Source organism: Gordionus sp. m RMFG-2023, chromosome 4 (assembly GCF_954871325.1).
Source record: "Gordionus sp. m RMFG-2023 chromosome 4, tfGorSpeb1-WG-v2, whole genome shotgun sequence".
Classification (NCBI taxonomy): domain Eukaryota; kingdom Metazoa; phylum Nematomorpha; class Gordioida; order Chordodea; family Parachordodidae; genus Gordionus; species Gordionus sp. m RMFG-2023.
This window is the reverse complement of record NC_088778.1, coordinates 10,855,124-10,877,917: the sequence shown is the minus strand read 5'-3', so window position 1 is coordinate 10,877,917 and position 22,794 is coordinate 10,855,124. Positions and strand designations below refer to the sequence as shown.

At 26.8% G+C, this 22,794-nt stretch overlaps 1 protein-coding gene across 1 annotated transcript in view; it reads left to right on the top strand.

The window, feature by feature from the left end:
* LOC135928078 (dnaJ homolog subfamily B member 12-like) overlaps positions 1–22,343 on the top strand; it is a 35,670-nt gene extending 13,327 nt beyond the window's left edge. The window contains exons 8-9 of the mRNA XM_065464413.1: positions 9,826–9,989; positions 22,042–22,343. Of these exons, the coding sequence (XP_065320485.1) occupies positions 9,826–9,989; positions 22,042–22,187 (310 nt within the window). The 3' untranslated portion in view covers positions 22,188–22,343. The remainder of the gene's footprint in view (positions 1–9,825; positions 9,990–22,041) is intronic.
* The last annotated feature ends 451 nt before the right edge of the window (positions 22,344–22,794 follow it).

The following is a 22,794-nucleotide window of genomic DNA, read 5'->3' as shown; positions in this document are numbered from 1 at the left end:
CAAGTTTTTTCATTAACCGCCTATTTTATTCTAACTATGTTTATGCAAAATTTTGTTAATTTTTTGAGGCAAAACGCACATTTTAATTTTCAAATTTTTTTAAAAAAAATACATTATTTGTAAACAAATTTCTAATATTCAAATATAATAAATAAAATTTTTGTTTAGATTTATAAAGCAAAAATATGAAATAGAATATTTTTAAGGCATTTTTGACATTCTTTACAAAAATTCTCATAAGTTTTTTTGTTTAATACAAAAATTTAAGATGAGTTATGCTCCTCCTGGGGGGGGGGGCGGCATGCTTTGGCCTCTTGGGCAAATTTTTCTAGCGGCTTCATTTTTATGGGGGGGGGGGATTCTCGTTTATATTACTTATTTTACCCAGCCTTCGACGGGTTTTCTTTAAAGACCTTTATTAAATTAATGAAATTTGGTACATTGATTATGTTGTACAAATATTAATATAAATCAAAATTTTAAAACTCTTAGCTTAAATGGATCCGGAGTTATGGCCTCTCAACGTATATTAAAGGTGCAATCTCGGTGTAATTACTTGATAAATATTAGGCCTACATGTATAAATTATATAACACTTTTATGCAAAATTTTGTTCATTTTTTAGAGCAAAAATTCACATTTTAATCAAAATCAATCCTTGTGAGGACAGGGTAAGAAATATTTTTCTTGGAAATCTCTCTCTTCCAAACGTTTCAGTTCATTTTCAATTTCTAATTTTAAAGGCAACGGTACTCTTCTAGCTGACAGTGCATTGGTTTTGTATTTTCTTCTAATTGTAGTTTTACTGGTTCGGCATTTTTTATTAATCCTAATTTATTATCAAACACCGTAGCAAATTCTTTATATAGTTTGTCAATATTCACGTTACCATTATCATTAGTTGGTGCTTTAGCCCTTCTAAGTTTTGGCCTTGATTTTATTTCATTAATAATTGTTACTGCCGAACCCGTATCATATTCCATTTTAATAATTTGTACCGTAAATCTTTTCTTTAGCTCTACAACATAGGTTTGGTTTCCTACATTTGCTGCACAATTTTCCGTAGGCGGGACAATTTCTAATAGCATGAAACTGATTACAGATGTGGTAGTTATTATATCCTGGCACTAGTTCTCTTTTTACATATGCTTTATTATCCTTTTGATAGTGCCGTTTATCATCATTATTATACTGCCGATTATTTTTATCATGTTGATTTATCCGATTATTATCATCATTATGTTTATTCGTCTCTTTGATTTTATATACCATTTCAGTAGTATTATATTTCTAAGTCAGCCCGTTCCATCGCTAAAACCAATTCTACAACTGTTGGTCTTCGTCTTTAGTGTCAGGATATCTTAAACGTAGTTCTTTATCTAGTTGTTACATCTTTAGTCCGGCGATTAATTGATCACGAATTCTTAGTTTTACATTATCTTCAAATTCGCATCTTCGGGCTAGCTTCTTTATATTTTTTAAATAGCTCATTACGGATTCAGTAGGCCCGCGACTTATCTAATGAACTCAATTCTAGATGCCAAGATAGTTCTTTCATTTTTATACAGTTGTAGCAATTTTGTATATGTCAATCCATCCTACCTCCTCTATTTTCCTAGGAAAGAATAATTTTTTGATATCAGTTATAATGTTTATTCCTCCATAAGCTATAAATAATTTTTTTAAAGTGGCGTCAGTTTGAGGAATTATTTTCACATTCAGTATGTATTTTATATAATCAATGTAATCATCGATGGAACAATCTTCTTTTTCAAAGTCCTGTAAAATTATTTTATCTATAATTTCTAAAATATATTATTATTTTTTTTATAAACAGAAAAAATTTTATATTTCTATATATTATTAAACTTGACCGAAGACCGAAACCGCGCGACTTATATTTTTTTTTTACCTCGTCGCCATTTTTTAGTCAAAACAATAGATTATTTATTTTAAAATTGTTTCCTAAATATATATAGTATTTTATAATTATGTCATTTAACTTCTACTAATATGCAATTACACTGACCTCCATAAGATAATATGAAATGTAAGAAAGTTATAATAATATATTATTCAAATAACGTAACCTTTTAAAATATTAACCTTTACAATATATAAATATTCAAATATAACAATTCTTACTTAAATATTTTTATTCTAATTTTTGTTATACTGAATATACATCGACACTAAATAATTTTTTTTAAAATTTTTTTAAAGAGAATTTTAAGGGCTACAAAATTATATATCGTCGGTCTAGAATTGGAGTGCTTCACTTGCACAAATATTTAAAATGAGAAAATCAACATTAAAGTTTAAAATAAAATATAGGAAAGGCAAAAATTAATATTTTTTAATCTAGTTTTTATTTTTATATATACTGGGAATAAATAAGTTATTATCCGCCTCTAACTCAAAAAATTTGAATATTTAAAATGAGAAAATCAACATAAAGTTTAAAATAAAATAGGAAAAAGTTATTGATCAATTTTGACAATAACTTTGGCAAAAATTAATATTCTTAATCTAGTTTTTATTTTTATATATATTGGGAATAAATAAGTTATTATCCACTTCTAACTCAAAAATTTTGAAAATGTCGAGTGGAGCACTCCAATTCTATACCGACGACATCATACATTTGGACTAGTGTTATTATACGTCGATTTGAGCCGATTTTTAAAAGCGGCTTTTAACCTGAAAAATATTGCCCAAGTTTCGAGATTTCGCTAATAGATGTCCAAACCTTTGTGTGACAAAATCTTCAGGCTTTCATAATATTTTCCTGGATAAAATATTGAGTAAGCCGTTTTTAAAAATCCTCAAATCAAGTAACACTAATTTGAATTTGATATTATACTCTAGATTGCAACTGTATTTTACTTTGTAAGCTCATAACTCCATCCGTTTGAGCTAGAACTTTAAAATTTGATAATTATTTACGACTCTATATAACCTTCATACTTCTTTTTTATTGTGATCAAAAATTTCATTTTTAGTCGATTTTTCTATAAATGACCTTAACATGGTTTTATTTTTTCTTATACCTTTGTCTAAAGCATGTCAATATTTACACATATAAAATCGTACTCATTACGCATATAAAATTATACATACTGAACATAGAGGCCAGTGTAAACGTGTCAGCGCTTTCTAGCTTTGACACATAATCATGAATTTATTACTAGTATTTCTTTTATATTATTAATCTCCCCAGTCCTCATATCCTCAGTATTCTCAATTCATCGGCTGACCCACATTATTTTTAAGGTTAATATAACCAAGACCGAAATTTAACCTCCATAACATATAAATTTTTGGAGATATAAAGGGTCAAAGGCAAAAATAACGTATTTTTAACTTTATCGGCCTTCATTATACACGTACAAAGATTATACTTTTAGATAAAAATAAACAATTTTTTGGAATTAATACCACCTTCAATTTTTATAAAAAGTTTAGTAGACATTAATTACTATACTCCTCTTTTATCTGATTGACTTCTTTTTTCTTCTAGCTGCCTCGTGGGCATAATGCCCGCTTGTTTTTTTGGCCAATCCTCTTCCCAATCACTTTTTTATTTTTTTCCACTTCATCAACCACTCAAGGGTTAGAGGCATGTCTAATATCCAAAGGTGGACTGGCCATAAGACCAAGTGGGCATTTTGCTCACGAGAGAAAATTTCGATTTTTGAGGCCGATCACTATAAAAATGAAAAAAAGAGGCCGTTCAAGTTATCATATCTTTTTTTAGCATTTAGAATTATATTCATATAATTTTTGAGGATTATCATTTAGATATTGTTATTTTATGAGTTTTTTTCAAAAAAAATGCGTATCCATTTAAATGAAAGTCAAGTTTTATTTGATTTATATTTATATTTATATACATTATTTTTTATTTATTATTTAAATAGGATTTATTTAGCTTTAAAATAATAAATGCAATAATATCCATGTAACAATATGCATATTTGAGATTAGGTAAACAAATCATACAGAGGATCACACAATGAAACACTTATCAAATTTGAAATTGAAAATGTAAAAATGGGAATTTCCTTGATATAATACAGTAAAAAAATGATTAAATATTTCGACACCATTTAGAAAAGACTATTTTCAGGAGCAAAAGTAGAAAAGGCAAGCTGAAACTTTCCGATAAATCAAAATCCAAGGGAGTAAGCTCTCTAATAATTTTATGTCAAAGACAACCGTTAATAAGTTATTAATGATGTTCTATTTAAAATTAGCAATTAATATTAAAAAATGAAGATAGGTCACAAACTACTAGTTTGTAAATAGAGAGTACAAGACAGCAGCTGATCTTGGCGTAAATGATTTATATGGCTAATGGAGGCTGCTAAGTCTCCAAAGAAAGTAGGTAAAACAAGGTGGTGAGCACGTGATAAAGACCGTAGATAAAGGGATCTTATCCCTACCTCTATAAGGCTAAAACCAACTTTATCTGTGGCTAAATCATTAATTGAGAAGTTAACCAAATTTAAAGCGTTTAATCTGCTTATATTTTTTTAAAATAATGGGGCAGCTTTCATTATATCTTCTAACAAAAAAGAAGATTTATTGGCTTGGAAAATGATTGAAGATGCCAAGTCTTCTATATCTTTTATAACCTTCACCTCCATTCGAAATAGAGCTATAAAAATGACAAATAAAATATTCCTGATTTAAAGCTGCCAGATAACACCTGGATACAAAATAAAATGCTAAAAACTCGAATAAGTCTAATAAGGAGGATGTATAGTGATGAACAGTCGAAGATCCGATTACTCTATATTTTTAGAGCATTTTGCCCTACAAGCTCAAGTTATAAATAGTTTAATCTAACAACCATAAGATTTTTCGTGAAGAGAGATATTAAAACGAATGTGCAATATCGAAGAATTTTGATGAAATAAATATTTAAGGTTTCTGACCTTGAAGAAAGTTTCACAATTAGAATTAAGACATATTGTCTTAATTTGCCCGTATTTACAAAGATTTAATAGTCAGGTTAATGAAAATATTGATGATATAATTTGTGATAGTGAGAATTCTGATAAACATTAAAATATTACAGGATAATAGTAAATCCAACCAAGTAATCAATGCTTAATAATATGTATCTATGAGATTCATAAGCACACAACGAGATTTGGGCATGTTACTTAATAAAAGTTTAAGGTTATCGTTATGAAATATAAGGCTAAGTTACCATCGTCACTTAAATAACGGTTATGTTATCTTTATTTAGAACATGTAACAGTTACAAAAAAGTTCTTCGTTATATAATTAAAAATAAAGAAAATAAAAAAATGCGATAAAAAATTTTATTGATTCATTTATCTGTAATTTAAATTAAAAAGCAGTATAATAAAGAAACTATTAAATTATGGAAGGCATTGTATTAACTTAAAAATTTTTAAGTTTAATTTACAAATTATTTTATTTTTTGACTTTATATTTTAAAAATTTATTTTCAAAACATTTTATCTTTTTTTTTATTACAAAATCGTCCACTATATATATACATTATTTTAATTATCAATTTACATATGTACATTTAATGAAAAAAATACAAAAAGAAATATAATTGACCTTTCGGTATAAAATAAAATCTGTTTAATTCTTTAACTAAAAATAACAATTTAACCTTTAAAAATATATTATTTTAAGTAAAAGAAACTTAACAAGTTCTTTCAAAATAACAAATGATTTTAAGATAGGATCATTTGACTAATTAACAGAAACAAAGACTCATTTATTAATATTTTATTGACAAATTTAATAAAATCAAAGATTATCAATTTAAAGCATTGATTCTACAAAGGGCTAATTTTTCAAATAAAATTATTTTTGTCTCCTGTTTGATCTTTCAGATTTGCAAATCAAAAATTGCTAAAAAGTTCGACTCAGGCTTATTTTTAAAAACGGATAGGCCTGGAGATTTTGTACATAGATTGTAGAAAGGTTTTGACTTCCAGTTCCCCAATCTCAAGGCTTACATAATATTATTTTGGATCTTACCCGTTTTTTAAAATAAATCGGGCTAATATGTATTGTAATGAATAAATATTTATATTATTGGATCTTTATGCTATATATTTATAATGATGGGTTGTGATATAGGATTCAATTTATCTTTTATATACTGCCAAAATAAAAAAAAATCATTTTTGTAGATTCTATCTTGTAATTTAATATAATGTTATATTAAAAAATTGATAATGTTTTTAAATGAAACTCTAAATAATATTTTTCACAATATTTAGTACAAAACAAACTTCGTTTTTGGGCCATTCCATGTCAAATCGATCATTTTCGGCCGACCCCTTTTAAAATTGTTAAAAATTTCTGGAATTATTTAGATAGATATATAAATGAGAAAGCCGTTTATTTTAGCTCGCTAGCACACCTGGTTCCCGTGATATACCAAAAGTGCAAAAAAGAGCTATTTTGGAATCTGTAAAATTTTTAAAATGCTTATATCTCAAAAACTATTTACAGTAAAAAAATGTACAATATAAAAAACAATAGAAATTGGCGCCAATTTGAGTCTTTAACTTCCGGTTTACCTATCTTGCTTCACCTGTATTTTTAAGCAAAAAGGGGAGTTTGTTTTCGAAATTTATTTTTTGCTTTTTATTTAGACACCTTTTATAAATATATATACGATGTCAAAACCTTGGCGACGCCATCGACTTTTCCGAAATTTACATTTTTACCAAAAATTGAAAAAAAGTAGATGGCGCTAATGGTTGAAAAATATTATTCTTAAGGAAAATGAAAATATTGATACTTTTATAAGAAATGTGATAAAATTTCCCAGTTCTGCCTTCCCCCCCCCACCATCCTTAAAATGTTTTACATTTTTTAGATCTCTACTTTGCTACTATAGCGAATGACTTATTAGCTCGATAATGTATAACAGCTGCAGTAAAAACGAATATTTTATTAAGCATATTATCGATTATATTTTACAAAATAAACTGTTTAAAACAATCTCTCTTTCTGCGTAATATTTTTAACTTGTCCGTTCATTAATTTTAAATAATTCAACCCGTCTGCAGCTTATTATTCTATCGTTTGTCTACCAATAACATGGATTTAGAGAGTGCAAAAACATATTTTCTAGGTACAGATCAATTAAAATTTTATTCTATAACACAGATGGACGTACCAAATATTAAAATGTTGCAATCTACAGAGATATGCTTATTATCGCGAGAATCTAAGAAAGATTTTACTTTGGATGACCCAAAAAAATTTGCCATTCAATTTAGATATGTTAATATGCTCTTCATGCCAACAAAAATTAGCAAACATTCCTTATACTTCAAATGACAATGTAGATATTGATTCTCCCCATCATATAATTAATCAAGAGGCTATTGATAACATTAATATATCCCTACAATCAAATGGGGAATCTCTCATTAAAAGAAAACGCTTATGTGAAAAGAAATATTAGAAGAAAAAAATATCTAGAGTAAAAAAAAGTTTTAACGAAATTATACAATTTTCTTCATCAAATGATGAAAAATTCGATGAAATTCTAGATATCTTAAAAATTAAAAAATTATATGAAAGATATTTATTATTGGAAATTTGTTACATTAGTAAGTGTCTAATGGGCATTTGCCCACTCTGCTCCTCAGTTTAATTAGTATATTTAATAGAAATTCAAAATATTTTAGTATAAAAAGTAAAAATATCCAGTTATTGATAAGTTAGCAGCAAAATGTTAACCATAATCTGTAATTTCATAAAACGCCATCTATTTTTTTCATCAATTTTTGGAGTCGATAGCGTCGCCAAAAAAGTTTTGATATCGCATATATATTTAGCAAAGGTGTCTAAATAAAAAGCAATAAAAAAAATTTCGAAAACAAACTCCCGTTTTTGCTTAAAAACACAGGTAAAGCCTAATAGGTAAACCGGAGGTTAACGGCTCAAATTGGCACCAATTTTTTTTTTTGATAGCTCTTTGGAGATTTTTTTACCTACATTTTTATATATTATATATTATTTTACTATAAATAGTTTTTGAGATATAAGCATTTTAAAAATTTTACAGATTCCAAAGTGGCTCTTTTTTGCATCTTTGAGTCTAGCTAAAATAAACGGCTCTCTCATTTTCTTAACTATCTAAATAATTCTAGAAAATTTTAACAATTTTAAAAGAGGCCGGCCGAATCGTGATCGATTTGACGTGGAATGGCCCTTTTACCAAAATACTATAATCATCCTATGCTAAAATTCATTGGCTGTCATTATTTAAGATAAAAAAACAATACATTACTAAATCCCACAATGAAAATATTTGAAATTGAAGAAATCCTATTCGCATGGATTCGCATGTTTTTTGTTAACCAATACAATCAGACATTCTATTTTAACGTTAATATTATTTATAAAAAATATATTTTTATATTAAAAAATCGTTTGTTTTAAAAGTAACGAAAAATAAAAGTTATACTTCAGATGCACAAACAAATATAATGGTTACAGAACCTCTTGGTTTTATTTTCTAAATGAGAGATATGTTATGTAACGCAACGCTATTGTAATATTCTGCCCAAATCTGCACACAATTACATATATTAATTATTTTTTGCTAACATATTAGTAAATTGTGAAAGAACATTTAGTAAATTCAAAATTATAAAAAATAAGCTGAGGGCAAATATGGATACTATTAATTGGGTATTTTTATTGATGCCCGTTGAAAAAGAATTGTTGATGCAATTAGAATTCGAATATGTGTTTATTTGTGCCATAGTTGAGAGTTAATGCTAGATTGATTAGCTAAAAATTATACATTCGTTTAATTCATTAGTTAAATTTAATTTGGGAAACTATGTAATATACAATGTCTTATACTCTGTTCAATGTGATATATAGTATAGATTTTAGTGCAATAATTAATAGTTTTATAGTGCAATTAATATACAAGTGTAGTTTATATTTTATTATATGAATATTTGCAATAGGTATGTATTTAAATTAGAGGTCTGCAATGGTTAGGTTTTAGCCAAAAAGCCCTCCCACTCTTTGTTTTGAAATTTTTTAGCCCACCTACTTATTTTAAAATTTATCCGCCCGTCCGTCCATTTATCTATAAATTTTGTTTAACCCGCCCGCCAACCTAATGCTTAAAAATTATTTTAATTAAATATATATAATATGCATTATTATGAAATAAAACTATTATTTTAAATAAATTGAAGTCTGTTCTGCTCATTTTGACGGAAATATTAAAAATTCACCACCCACGCCCGCTCATTTTTAAAAATTATTTTTAACCCACCCGTCCAATGTTGAAAATATTTAACCCTGGCTGGCCAATAACACACCCATTACAAACCTCAATTTTATGATTTTATATGTGCAATTCTTAAAATAAAATATGGGATTAAAAATGTGATAACTATAATATTGTGTTTACCCCATAGTTTCAGACATTTTTACAAGAAATAATAAAAACATGTATATCAAGCCATTAAAGTGGTCCCGGCCGAGGTCTAGAAAACATTTACCCAGGTTGTGGCATCGCCAATCCGCCCCTGCTTATATCTTAAACATATATAGAATTAGTAATAAAAAATTCCTGATATAATAATAGTCTTTAAATAATCAAGCTTTTAAACCATATTTAAAGTTAAAAAAGAGGCATTTAAATCATTGTTTTATTTAGATCTTTTTTTGAGAATTTATTTTCTCATTTTTACACCTTTTAAGTCGTTTAATAAATGGGCGCCTATTCATATATTTTTTATTTCCATGCTTTATTTTCTTTACTTTAAAAAAATATTTTGTTAGGAGGTACGTTAATTTGAGAGAAACAAGCGACTTGCACGTCAAATATTACGTCAAAGATAATTTCGAAGAATCACACGTTAATAAAATGCATCAAGTCGAGAAAGAGGTCGAAAGAGCGTATTACGTGCAGCTTGAAAAAGAGTGCTACGATCAGATGGCCCAAAGTAATCTATTCTATAATATTCTATTAGTATCGAACTCAATTGGCATTAATAATATTTTAATATAGTGTCGATTTTTTATTAAAATGCATTAAAAGTATACAGTACATACATAGGAGTCGGCTGTAGACGTTATTTTATAGTCTGCATGTAGAATTTGGCAGTATCTCAAATACTTTTATTTAAATGCTAAAAATACAAATATTTTTTCTTTTTTTTATTATAAATGTAAAATTTACAATTGATTTATTTAATTATTTGTGATTTGAGTTAGAGAAAAAAATCAAGATCTTTCTTATCTGTTTCATCCTATTTTATTAAAATGAGCTACTTGTATGTTGACAGTGAAACTGAAGAATTAAATTTAGAAATAAAATATATGGAATACATTTCCACTAAGTATTTTTTTATATATTAAGATAATTGTTTTAAAACATTTTTAGCAGAGTGTCTCGATCTCGAATATTCTCTACAGGTTAACCATATTAGGCATAATGTTCTTCTAAGTATCTTCTAAAAACAATAATAAAGTATAAAGTGCATTGCAATCTGTGCATAACTAAAAATTAAACAATAACAAAGTAAAAATTCACCACAAACACAAATTATGATTTCACTTTTACCTGGAACAAGAATGCCATATTCTTATCGGAAGACATCATTCGCAGGATATAGATGATCTAAAAACTTTGAAAGAAAAGAGGATCTAGCTTCCTCCTTTCGATGCTGGACAATAAAATTATTTGTATTGCAGAACTAGCATGCCTTCTGAAAGATTATTTCGATCATTAGGTTGATGAATTCAGTCATGCTTTTTTATTGCTTCTTATAAAGTTATATTAGAAATTTATAATTTGATCTATATTTTAAATATGATAACGGTGGCTAAAAGACGGCCCCAGGCCCGCCGATTTAATTTACCGCTGGCCACCCGTACAGGTCCATTTATATTTTAAAAAGGTTATTAGTAATGTAAAATTTGATTTCCAAAAAATATTTAATACTTTTTTCGAAATTTTTTTATAAGAATTTAAATACATTTTTTCAAATACCTGTTTTAAAGTGTGTTTATATTTATATTTGAATACATTTTTTAAAAAAAATTTGTTCATTCTGTCTACACGTTGACTAAATGACTACATTTTTTTTAAAAATAATTATATTCTTAGTATATTTTTTATAAATTTAAAATATTATTTATAAAATGGCGGCTATGGCTGATTACTGTGTGTGTACACTTTTAATAAATAAATGAATCGTTACTTTAGGCTATCATATAATGCCATTGGTTAATCCTTTCTTTAAAAAATGATCATTTACAGTGTTTCTTATGTCTACTTTAGAGTAATAATCTTTGTTTCAAAACACATTAGTTATTGATAGTGTTGTTAAACGGCTCGTTTTGAGCCTATTTTTTAAAACGGCTAACTCAATATTTTAGCTAGAAAAATATTGCCTAATCCTGGAGATTTCGATAATATATGTATAGTCTTTTGTTCCTTCATGAAAAAAATCTTCATGCTTGCGTAATATTTTTATAGATGAAATATTGAGTTAGCCGTTTTTAAAAATCGGCTCAAAACGAGCCGTTTAATAACCTAGTTATTGATTTAATAAGATTTAACCAGAGTTGTTAAACACTACTTTTAAAGTAGCGCGTTACCGCTACCGCTAATTGTCAAAAAAGTAGCACGCTACCACTATCGTTACCCATCAAAAAAATGTAGCGCTAATAGCTACTAATTTTAAGGTACTATACCGCGAAAAGAAATTATAGCGAAAATGCGTCATAGGGAAAACAATATCGCTAATGCATTACCGCGAAAACATTATCGCGAATGCATTACAGCCAGAGTTGTTAACGCTCCTTTTTAAAAGTAGCTCCCGCTCTCGTCCCTACCTTCTCAAGAGAAGCTAGCCCCCACTCCCGCTACTACATTTTTAAAAGGAGCTAGCTCCCACTCCAAGTAATGGAGTGCCACTCCATAATCGCTCTTTTTATTTTCATTTTTTAGAAGGTATACGAAACAAAATCATATTTTTTTATAAAAAAGTTTATTTATATTAAATGATCTTTCAAAATATTTATAACCTTTTATTAGCATATAAAAGTAATAAATTTTCTAAATTAGAATCTAACAAACATCCACGCCTCTCCCCTAAGACCTCTTTTACAATACTAAATAGGCGCTCCTCAGGAGCACTAGAGAAAGTTAGGTACTGTATTTTATAAAGATATTTTTTATAAGGGAATTTCTCAAAAATAGTAATTTTGGTATCATTATTTAAAAAAATATTTGTCCAATATATTATCTTCCTGGTGATCAATTTCATGGAATCTAAAAAAATCTTCCAAATCATTTTTTATTTAAAAGAAAGATTTTTATATTAGATGCTTTTTTAGATTGAAGCTGCTCACTTTTGAAAATTAAATAGTTTTATTTAAACACAAAAGGCATTTTGCCCTTAAATTTGTTTGATTTGGATTAACATCTAGAAGTTTAAAATATTTTTTGTATGATGAAAATGGAAATTCGATTTCTTCATCTATGATCTCTAAATCCATAATATCTAAAACTATTTTTTGTTATATATCTATAAAATGAATATTAATATGACTTACAAGATTTTCCAAAAAATTTCAATATAAAAAGGGAAAACTTGATGTTTAATATTTAAAATGATTAGATGAAAAACTAATATAATAAATTTAAATAAAATACAATTTCATTTTTATTAAATTTTAATTAACAAATATTATTAATATTTATTAAATAATTTTATTTATATATTAAATTTAAAGGAGTGGTGGAGCGGCGCTCCTCCACTCCAGCCCTAAAAGGAGCTAGCTCCCGCTCCCACTCCTCAATTTTTATAAGGACTCCAGGTGTTTTTGAAAAAATGTAGCGGCGCTCCAGAAGCGCCGCTCCTTAACAACTCCGCCAATATCTATTCAAATTAATAAATAAAAGAATTTTCCAGAAATCTTGCATTTCTTTGATTGGCTGTTATTTTTGAAAGGATTTTTAAGGATTAGTTTTTTAGGGGATTTTAGTTTAAGCGTTTATTTTTTAAAAAGATTTTATTTCAAGGATTAGTTTTTGAAAAATGTAGCGCCGCTCCAACAACTCTTATTACAGATAATATATTACCGCGAATGTATTATTGTGAATGCATCATAGCATGCGAATACATTAGAGCAAATGCATCACCGCAAAATTATTATCGCAAATGCATTACAGCAAAATTATTATTGGAATGCATTACAGCATGTATAATCGCGAATGCATTATCGTGAATTCAATATCGCGAATGTATTATACTTCACGTATGCAATAGTGATTTATATTTGACAAATGGTTGATATAATTAATATAAAGTATTAAAATTCTTTGCTACTCCACTTACTTTCTAATAAGGAGTTCATCATTAATATGTTTTTATTTTTTAAATATATCGGAAACCATAAATTTGTTACTTTTTGAAAGTTCCTGGCCGATAATATTTTTCCACCGGATCTCTTTTTCTCTAAGGAAATTCTTTAGACTTTAATTATATTGTAACTAATTTAGCAAGTTCAGACATTTTTCAAAAAACTAGCGAACCAGCCTAATTGATGTTTCTATATATATATTTAACGTCACGCTTTTAAATTTTTATAACGCTAAAACACTTTGCTATTTATGAAATTTCGTATTTTATTAAAAAAATATGGAATTTAGTATCCTCAATTTTTTTTAATAATCAGCAGAGATCTGCAGAGGTACCATTTGTACGACCCGGCCCAGATTCGGCCCGGCCCGGATTTTTTTCAAAAATTTTTTACGGCCCGGCCCGGGTTTAAAAATTTTAGGCCCGACCCGGCTCGGATATCAAAAAAAAAAATTTAAGGGGCCAGGCACGGCCTGGATTTTTTTAAAAAAAAATTTTTTAGACTCGGCCTGAATTTTTTTAAAATTTCGACCTGGTATATAGAAAAAATGTATCTATTTCGTATTTTATCATATTTTTCGGCGAGTATTAACATTATAAGCAAGCATATTAGCTAATGTTGTTAAACGGCTCGTTTTGAGCCGATTTTTAAAGACGGCTAACTCAATATTTTCGCCAGAAAAATATTGACTAAGCCTCAAAATTTCGATACTACATGTCTAGACCTTTGCTCCTTCTATGAGCAAAATTTTCAGGCTTGCATAATATTTTTCTGGGTAAAATACTGCATTATCCGTTTTTAAAAATCGGCTCAAAATGAGCCGTTTTACATATTTTATTTTTTTTTATTCTAAACAGATATTTAGTATATTACAAATTGATACTATAAAAAAAATAATATTTTGAGGATATACTTGTATTTATAAAAAAAATAAAAATGACATTTTAATTAATAAAAAATATAACATATATTATATATTATATAATAATGTATTTAATCCTTTGCGTATTTATTCCATGGCAGGAAAACTATAATTTTATTATGTAATAGATACTATGAGTGTTAACTTTCACCAAACATTATATTAATCATAACTATATATAATCATTATAACCATATCTAATTGACGAATATAATAATTCATGTTGTATAAATTTTAAAAAAAAATACAGACCGGCCCGGGTTATTAAAAAAAAAAAATTTCAGGCCCGGCCCAGGTATATTTTAAAAAATTTAAATACGGCCCGGGCCTGCAGGTCTCTGATAATTAGGTTAAGTCTTTTTTTAGAAAATTTGATCTAAAATAACTTAAGATCCTCCTTTATTTTTATTTATTTAAAAATGGGCTAGACATATCCTAATTATGTTGATCTATAGCCGCACGCTCTCCTTTTTTTTAATTGTTTTCGTAATTATAAATTATAATGCAAAACACAAAATATACTTTGTGATCCATAAAATTATTAAAATAATAATTATAATTAATGTAATTAAATTATAATTAATGTAATTAATCTATCCTTTTTTTTCTTGTATAACACCTAGCAATATACGTCAATTTGATTATATCTTGCGAAATTAATGGCCATATTTTACCAATTTCTTTCAAGTTGTAAGATTCAAAAGATTGTGGCCTATTACTTGATAATTTTTCGGTATATGAAACCCGTATTTTGAGGTCTCTATAAAGCTTTTTGAACTGGACTAATATTCCACTTTTTCCTAGAGAATTCAGAAATTAACTTCATTCCAATTTTTCTTCTCATGATATAATTTTATCATTATCAGATCTTCTCATGATAAAATACTTAATTTATCGTAGTTTTATATTGTGCATTTAATAATGAGATTTGTTTGATAATACCGAAATATTTTGTGTTATAGTTTATGATTTAGGATAAATTTTTAAAAAGATGAGTGTCCGATTAAATTTATTTATCTTTACTTTCTAAAAACCGACTTTATAAAATTTAAAATAATATGAGATTACTAAGACACAATAAAATAGAAAATTTCATTTAAAAAATGAATGACGCGTTTCAGAGTTATTAAGATTTCAAAACGCGACTTTTTTCAGTCATTCGGTGAATAATCTAAATTTTTGATCTCATGATCAACTTTCTTACATTAGTAGGCACTAAGGCTTCGGTGTTTTTGCCAAAATCATCATTAGCCTGAAAATAATTGTTGTATTTGAATTTATAAAATACCATGCAATAAACATTTACCTAGAGTTATACATTAATAAATATTTTATATTTTTTTCAAGATTGATTCTATGAAAGTTAATTTTTTTCCCCAACAAGACTCAGACCCGGGGCTTGTAGATTCAATTGGTTTCTCCCATAGGATGATTATTATTATTATTCTTCCATTTTTTATGGACTATGTTTTATTGATATAATACATCATTTGCATATAAATAATTCATATAAAAATGTCAAAATTTGACATTTTATTAATTTCAAAAAAATGTTTAAATTTTTTTATTTTTTTCTAATTCTATTGATCATCATATAAAATTAATTTAAAACTATATTAGTAGCAAATTAATATTTATTATATCATATTTTTAAGCATAATTTAATTGATTCGACTAGTCCTGATTCTACTAGCTCCTAGTTACTTATAGGATTAACCCTTTCCGGCGCAAAAAAAAACATTTTGATAATTTTTTCTTATTATTATAGTAAAAAGTTTTATTTTTACCTATAAATATAATATTAGTTAAATTTTTCAAAGATATTTTAAAAAATACAACCCCTCCCCCCATACAGCCATATCTGGAGGCATATAAATTTTTAAATACTATTAGATGAAGGAGAACAGTGCATTGATTAGACTTCCATCTTATTAAATCTGTTGTAATCTTCAAAATTATAAATTTTATAGCTTTTAAAATTTAACATTGCGAAGTTTAAAAATAATAAATGTCATATTTAACCATACACTTGTGAGTATCACTCTCTCTACGCACCTATAGTAGTAGGTAAGAGGCACTTTATTTATCAAGTCTGTATAAAAAGTTATCATAGATCTCTAGAGGGCCATTCCATGTCAAATCGATCAAAAAAGGCACATTTTCGGCCGACCCCTTTTAAAATTGTTAAAAATTTCTGGAATTATTTAGATAGGTAAAAAATGAGAAAGCCGTTTATTTTAGCTCACTAGCACACCGGGTTCCCGAAATATAGGAGCTCGTAGGTGCAAAAAAGAGCCACTTTGGAATTTATAAAATTTTTAAAATGCTTATATCTCAATAACTATTTAAAGTAAAAAAATATATCATATAACGTTAAAATCAAATAAAAGAAAAGGGGTTTTTTCTACACCGAATCCTAAACCAGGTAAAACAATAGATGCCGTCACCTTTGCTATTGTCAAAACTTTTTATTAACAATGATGAATATAGTAGATCGATGCCTGGGAAAAGGGATTTTGTTTTTATAATAAAAAATGGTTAAAATATTTAAGTCCCAAAAAGATTAATTTTAATTATTTTACGAGAGCTATATCTTAAATTAAAGATATTCATTCAAATATTAAATTGGACTAACTAAAACTAAATTTTGTTTCAAATATATTTTAAATTATTCAATGAATATGATTATCTATCTATATTTATATTATTAATAAAAACTAATAATAAAAAATTATAAAAAGGATATTTATTAGAAAATTTGTTACATTATATTAAGTGTCTAATGGGCATTTGCCTACACTGCCCCTCAGTTTATTTAGTATATTTAATAGTAATTCGCTTAGTATAAAAAATGAAAATATCCTGTTATTGGTAAGATAGCAAAATTTTTACATAATCAGGAATTTCATAAAGCTCCATCTATATAATTTTCAATTTTTGGTAAAATGTATATTTTGGAAGAGTCGATAGCATCGCCAAATTTATAAAAGGTGTCTAAATAAGCAAAAAAAAATTTCCAAGACAAACTTTCCCTTTTGCTTAAAAATACAGGTAAATCAATATAAGTTAACCGGAAGTTAAAGACTCAAATTGACCCCATTATTTTATTTTTTTTAAATAGACCTTTAGGAATTTTTTATACCTATTATATGATATATTATTTATTTTTTTTACTATAAATAGTTTTTGAGATATAATTTAAAAATTTTACAGATTCCAAAGTTGCTCTTTTTGTACCTATGAGACCCTATATCTCGAGAACCAGGTGTGCTAACGAGCTAAAATAAACGGCTTTCTCATTTTTTACCTATCTATCTATTTAATTTCAGAAATTTTTAACAATTTTAAAAGAGGTCGGCCGAATCGTGATCGATTTGACATGGAATGGCCCTATAACTAAACCTTTATAACTTTTAATCATAATTATTAACAAAATAAGTAATCATGGGGCTTGGATATAGAATTATTGATCAGTGATCGCCGAACTGGCCATGATAAAATTTTTTAAAATGAAAAAAGGTTTTTCCTTGACCAAATAAATCCTGATTTGTATTTGTTTTATGATAGATAAATTTTTAGCTAATCTGGACAACTTTCATTGATAAATTATATTTTAAAGGTTTCGCGAATTTAAGGTGATTAGAGGTAACATTGTTTTTGTAATAAATGTATTTTTAAAACAAAATTTTTATGAACCTTGACATCAAATTCTCATTTTCTCGGCCGAGGCTTGCTTATAAATAACTGATAATATTTTTGAGTTTCCCATTGTTATTTTTTTACGCTGAAAAATTAGAAGTAGTAATGTTAAATTATGAAAATGTTTCCTTCTTTATCAGTTTCTATTAGTGCCTTGCTTTAACTAGTAGAGTAACCAGTTTAAAAAAAAACTATTAGCAACAAAGCCAGCCTTACGTCAATTTTTTTAGAAAATTTTATCAATATTTAGTGCTTTAATGCTTTATTTTAATCTGCAAGGCCAGGCCCTATATTATAAATTTTTAATTTGCATAGATAATAATAGTGATTTAAAATATATGGCCCGGCCCGGGTATTTAAAAAAAAAATTTTTTGGCCCAGCCTTTAAAAAAAATAAAATTTTGACCCGAGTATATTTAAAAAAATTAAAATACGGCCTGGTTCCTGTACCCGGACCTGGTTTAAGGCCAGGTCTGTAGGTCTCTGATCTGATTTATAGTGCGCTTTTTTAATTTCTTTGATAAATCTGATTTTACCAAAAAAAATTGTATTTAATAATTTATAATGAAAATCTATATATAAAAAATTAATAAAACTTAATTAAGGTAAGTCGATAGCTTGATGGGTATTTTGTTCTATTCTTTGCATTTTAAATTATTAATTGAGCGCGTTTTATTAAATTTTAAATCTGATTTTGCCGGAAATGCATTCCAAAATGTGTAGAATACCCACTCTATAAATTTCAGAAGATTTTATATTGAACTTATGAATAAATTTTAATTTAAATTAAAAATATTTTGAAAAATTTATGAAAAAATTAATATGAATTAAAGTTTCTTCATAAGTTTGTCATAAAATTGTCTGAAATTTATAAGTAGTGTTATTAGCTTAATAAAAAAATTAATTAGGCTTAACCTAAAAATCGCCTAAAAATTAAAAAAAAGGTGGGGATTGAGAGCTCGGCTAATCGCCCATCAGCGTTACGCAACACTAGCCTTAATTATTATTTATTCATATTTATTAAAATTATTTATATATAATTATTTTATATATATTTATTATGTAACGATATATTAATGACGGACAATTAGCCAAGCTCCTTAGCCAATGCCTAATTTTTGATTAATTAGCACTATTTTTATGCTAAGCCTAATTAGGCTTAGTTCTAAAAACTCGGCTTAACCGATTACGCAACATTAAGGGTAATTCTACACTTATTGAAGTGCATTTTTGGAAAAATCAGATTTTTAAATTTAATAAAACTCACTCAACTAATGATTTTAAATGCAAATAATAACAAAAAATAAAACAATACCCATAAAACTATCGCCTTACCAAAATCAAGTTTAGTAGAAAGATCACTAGATTACTAATATTCACAGGGTAGGCAGGGAAAACAAGTGATGGTTCGATCAATTTTTGTCACAATCATCATAGGTCCGAAATAAATTGTATCTGAATTTACAAAATACTAAATGATAGTTCAAACCCTTACCTATAAATTATACATCGACAAAATTTAATATAGTTTACTTTATTCTCAAAATTGTGGCTTTGTCTTTTTGATTAAGCAATAAGAGAACTTTATACAAATTTATTATCAAAAAATGCTTATCAAGTAAATACTAAATCCCTCACTAATTAAAGCATATTTTGTTTAAGAATAATATAAATGATTTCTTAGGATTAATTATCTGTTTGGCTCAATGTTTTAAATGAGATTTTTCTTAGCTTCTTGCAAATTTAATTTTTTTCCGCCAAAGCTCTATCCAAAATCTTTATTTATTTTTAGGCCCGAGCCTAGCTATTATTTTAAATTTTAGGCCTGAACCTGTCCTGTCCCAAATTTAATTGAAAAATAAACTAAGCGCCTATTTAACAATCAATTAATATAAAAATTTAATTCCTTTACCCTAATCCTAGAGAAATCTATGTTGCTTAGAATCTTTTTTATATATTTTGAATCAAAAGCCTTAGCCATATTTTCAAAAAAAATGTTTATAGACCCAAACCCAACTTTAACTTAATTTCCATGTTCAACTAAGTTTGTCTAAAGACCTATAATTATAAAATTGTAATTTTCATCAAACTCCATTCACTATATTGCAACTGATGTAATTCATTTAAGATAATGTATTAGCAATAAAGCATTCGCGATCATACATTTACTTTATTGCATTCACTATAATGCCTTCGCGATAATTCATTCGTTATAATATATTCGCTTTAATATTTTTGCGATAATGCATTCGCGGTAATATATTCGCGCAAATTTATTCGCTTTAATATATTCGCGATAACACTTTCGCGGTATTACATTCGCTATAATATTTTTGCTGTATTAAATTCTTTATAATATTATCTCGCGGGAATCGACATTCGCTATAATGCATTCGCGATAATTCATTTTGCTCTAAAATTTTTACGATATTGACATGTAACCGCCGCTAATACATTATCATCATTGTATAGGTTGGGGAATCTAAAAGTTACAAAATTAGTGTATTTAAAATATATCTTAATCATAAAATTTTATAAATTTTTATCTTTTAACTTTAAGTTAGAATAAATTAATTTTATTTAACTTCTCACAATGCCTTTTAACATAGAGTCTACTAGGGGCTGGCAAAAATTATATTATTCAATCTCTGTAATTTTGTAATTAGGATACTTAACGTGGGAACATAATACCCCATCTCCATATTATCCTCACCAGCCAAAATTTCAAGGGAAAGAGCCACATATTACATAGCCTAAAAAATTAAAATAATATGAAATTGAATAAATTAATTAGAATTACTTCTGTATACTCTTTTATAAAAGTATGCTCTTCATCGTTAATATATTGAATTCCAACATGATCACAGAGAAAATTCATTACTAATCTTAAAATGCTATTAATTTGATTGCGTGGTATACTGAGTTCCATTTAGTGGGGTGAGGAGTTAATAAATACCTGCCTAATTTTTTTTAAAATATGTCTGAGCCTGTAGAAGATTTGTTCTGCATATTCCATACATTTATAAAAAGTGGATCTTGATACCCTTTTAAAATCTTCATTTCTTAGGGCTCCTTTATCATCCACTGTTGCTATCAAATTTAGATTATGGCCTCTTCATCTCTGATGACTAGACATTAGACTATTTTTCATCACTTCAAAGTTATTTGCTATCTTATTCATTAGTGTCTGGCGACATAAAATTGTTGTAACAGGGGATAGAGTTTTAATCTTCATGGTAAATGATGGATTATCAATCAAGGACATTGGCTGATATCAATTATAAAATCAGCAATAACTTTATTAGCTAGTTTCTGAGAAATATTGGCATGTGCATTATTAATATTTGGTTTGAATTGAATTGGTCTTTGGGTGTAGAGTCGCCTATACGAAAATTATTTAGATGTTTTTCTATTTCCTTAACTGTTGGTATGAACATTTTTATAAAATAAATACTATTAAAATTTAAAAATGACAATTACCTTTAGGTGTTTTTTAAGGTTATAGCTACTGGATTGATTTGAGGTATATTTTTTTTACATTTTAAACAAATAAATTTATAGCCAGGTTTGGTTTTTATATTAATATCAAAATATTTTTAAATTTTGGAAATGGGAAATTTGTATTATTGTTATTAAGAAAATTTTCTTCTCGAATATCTTACATTTCATTATCGCCTGACTCGCTTTTAACGATTTGGATATCCATTTTCGATGACATTTTAAATAATTTACACGTGATCTAGGTTCATAATACAAATTCAAAATATACAAATTGAAAATATATTTCAATTTCAAAATTAAATTATAAATAATAAAAATTATAATTAATTATGATATTATATTTAAATTTTCAAAAATAGTAGCGCGCTATTAGCAATAGTTATCATAAAATAGCGCCATAGCTCGCTACTTTAATAACTCTGGATATAACATACAATATGGCCATATTTTATAAGCATTTATTTATATAATTATTTTTTGATATATCAAAATACTTTCAGAATCTTTTTTGATGAGGCAAGCCGAATTTTACGGAAATCCGAATTTGAGAGAAAAGGCACAAAATTACGCCACGCCTTCTTGCGACTATTATAATGCTTTTCGCGAAAAAATTAATTTTATGAAAAAATATAATCACTTTATGTAAATAAATGAAAAGAATTTTTTTTATGGTGACTGATATATACAGCCTCTGTCATATTACGTAACAATTATACGTGAAAGTAAAAAAATCGACAATATTAATATGAATTATTATTTATTTTAAATTATTACCGCCATATAAAATGCCTTTTTGTTTGTATCTATCATCGTTTCACCTGGTCAATAAATGTATAATTTTTTTTCTACAAAATGTCTAAAAAAAAGTTATTTATACCTTGTTATATTGGTGTGCTAGGTAGATTTAAGAATTAAAACATTTAAAATCATATATTTTTACGGCTCAAGTATAGCCTTGTATCTTTTTGAGCTTTTCGAAAAAGTATATTAGTAGAAATTATAAGAATATTTAACTATTTAAATTGTACTAAATGTACTTTTTCATCGACGATATAATTATTTTAAAAGTATATATTTAGTATCAATTATGAGCTCACAGGATGTATTTAAATCATTGATTATTTAAAACATTTAAATTTAGGGGAGAATTTTTTTTTAAATTTAAATCAGCTTTTCTTATAGGTAGAATTTTACGGGATATTAACTTACAATTAGTGATTATTAAAATTCTATTCCATTTTATAGAATATTAT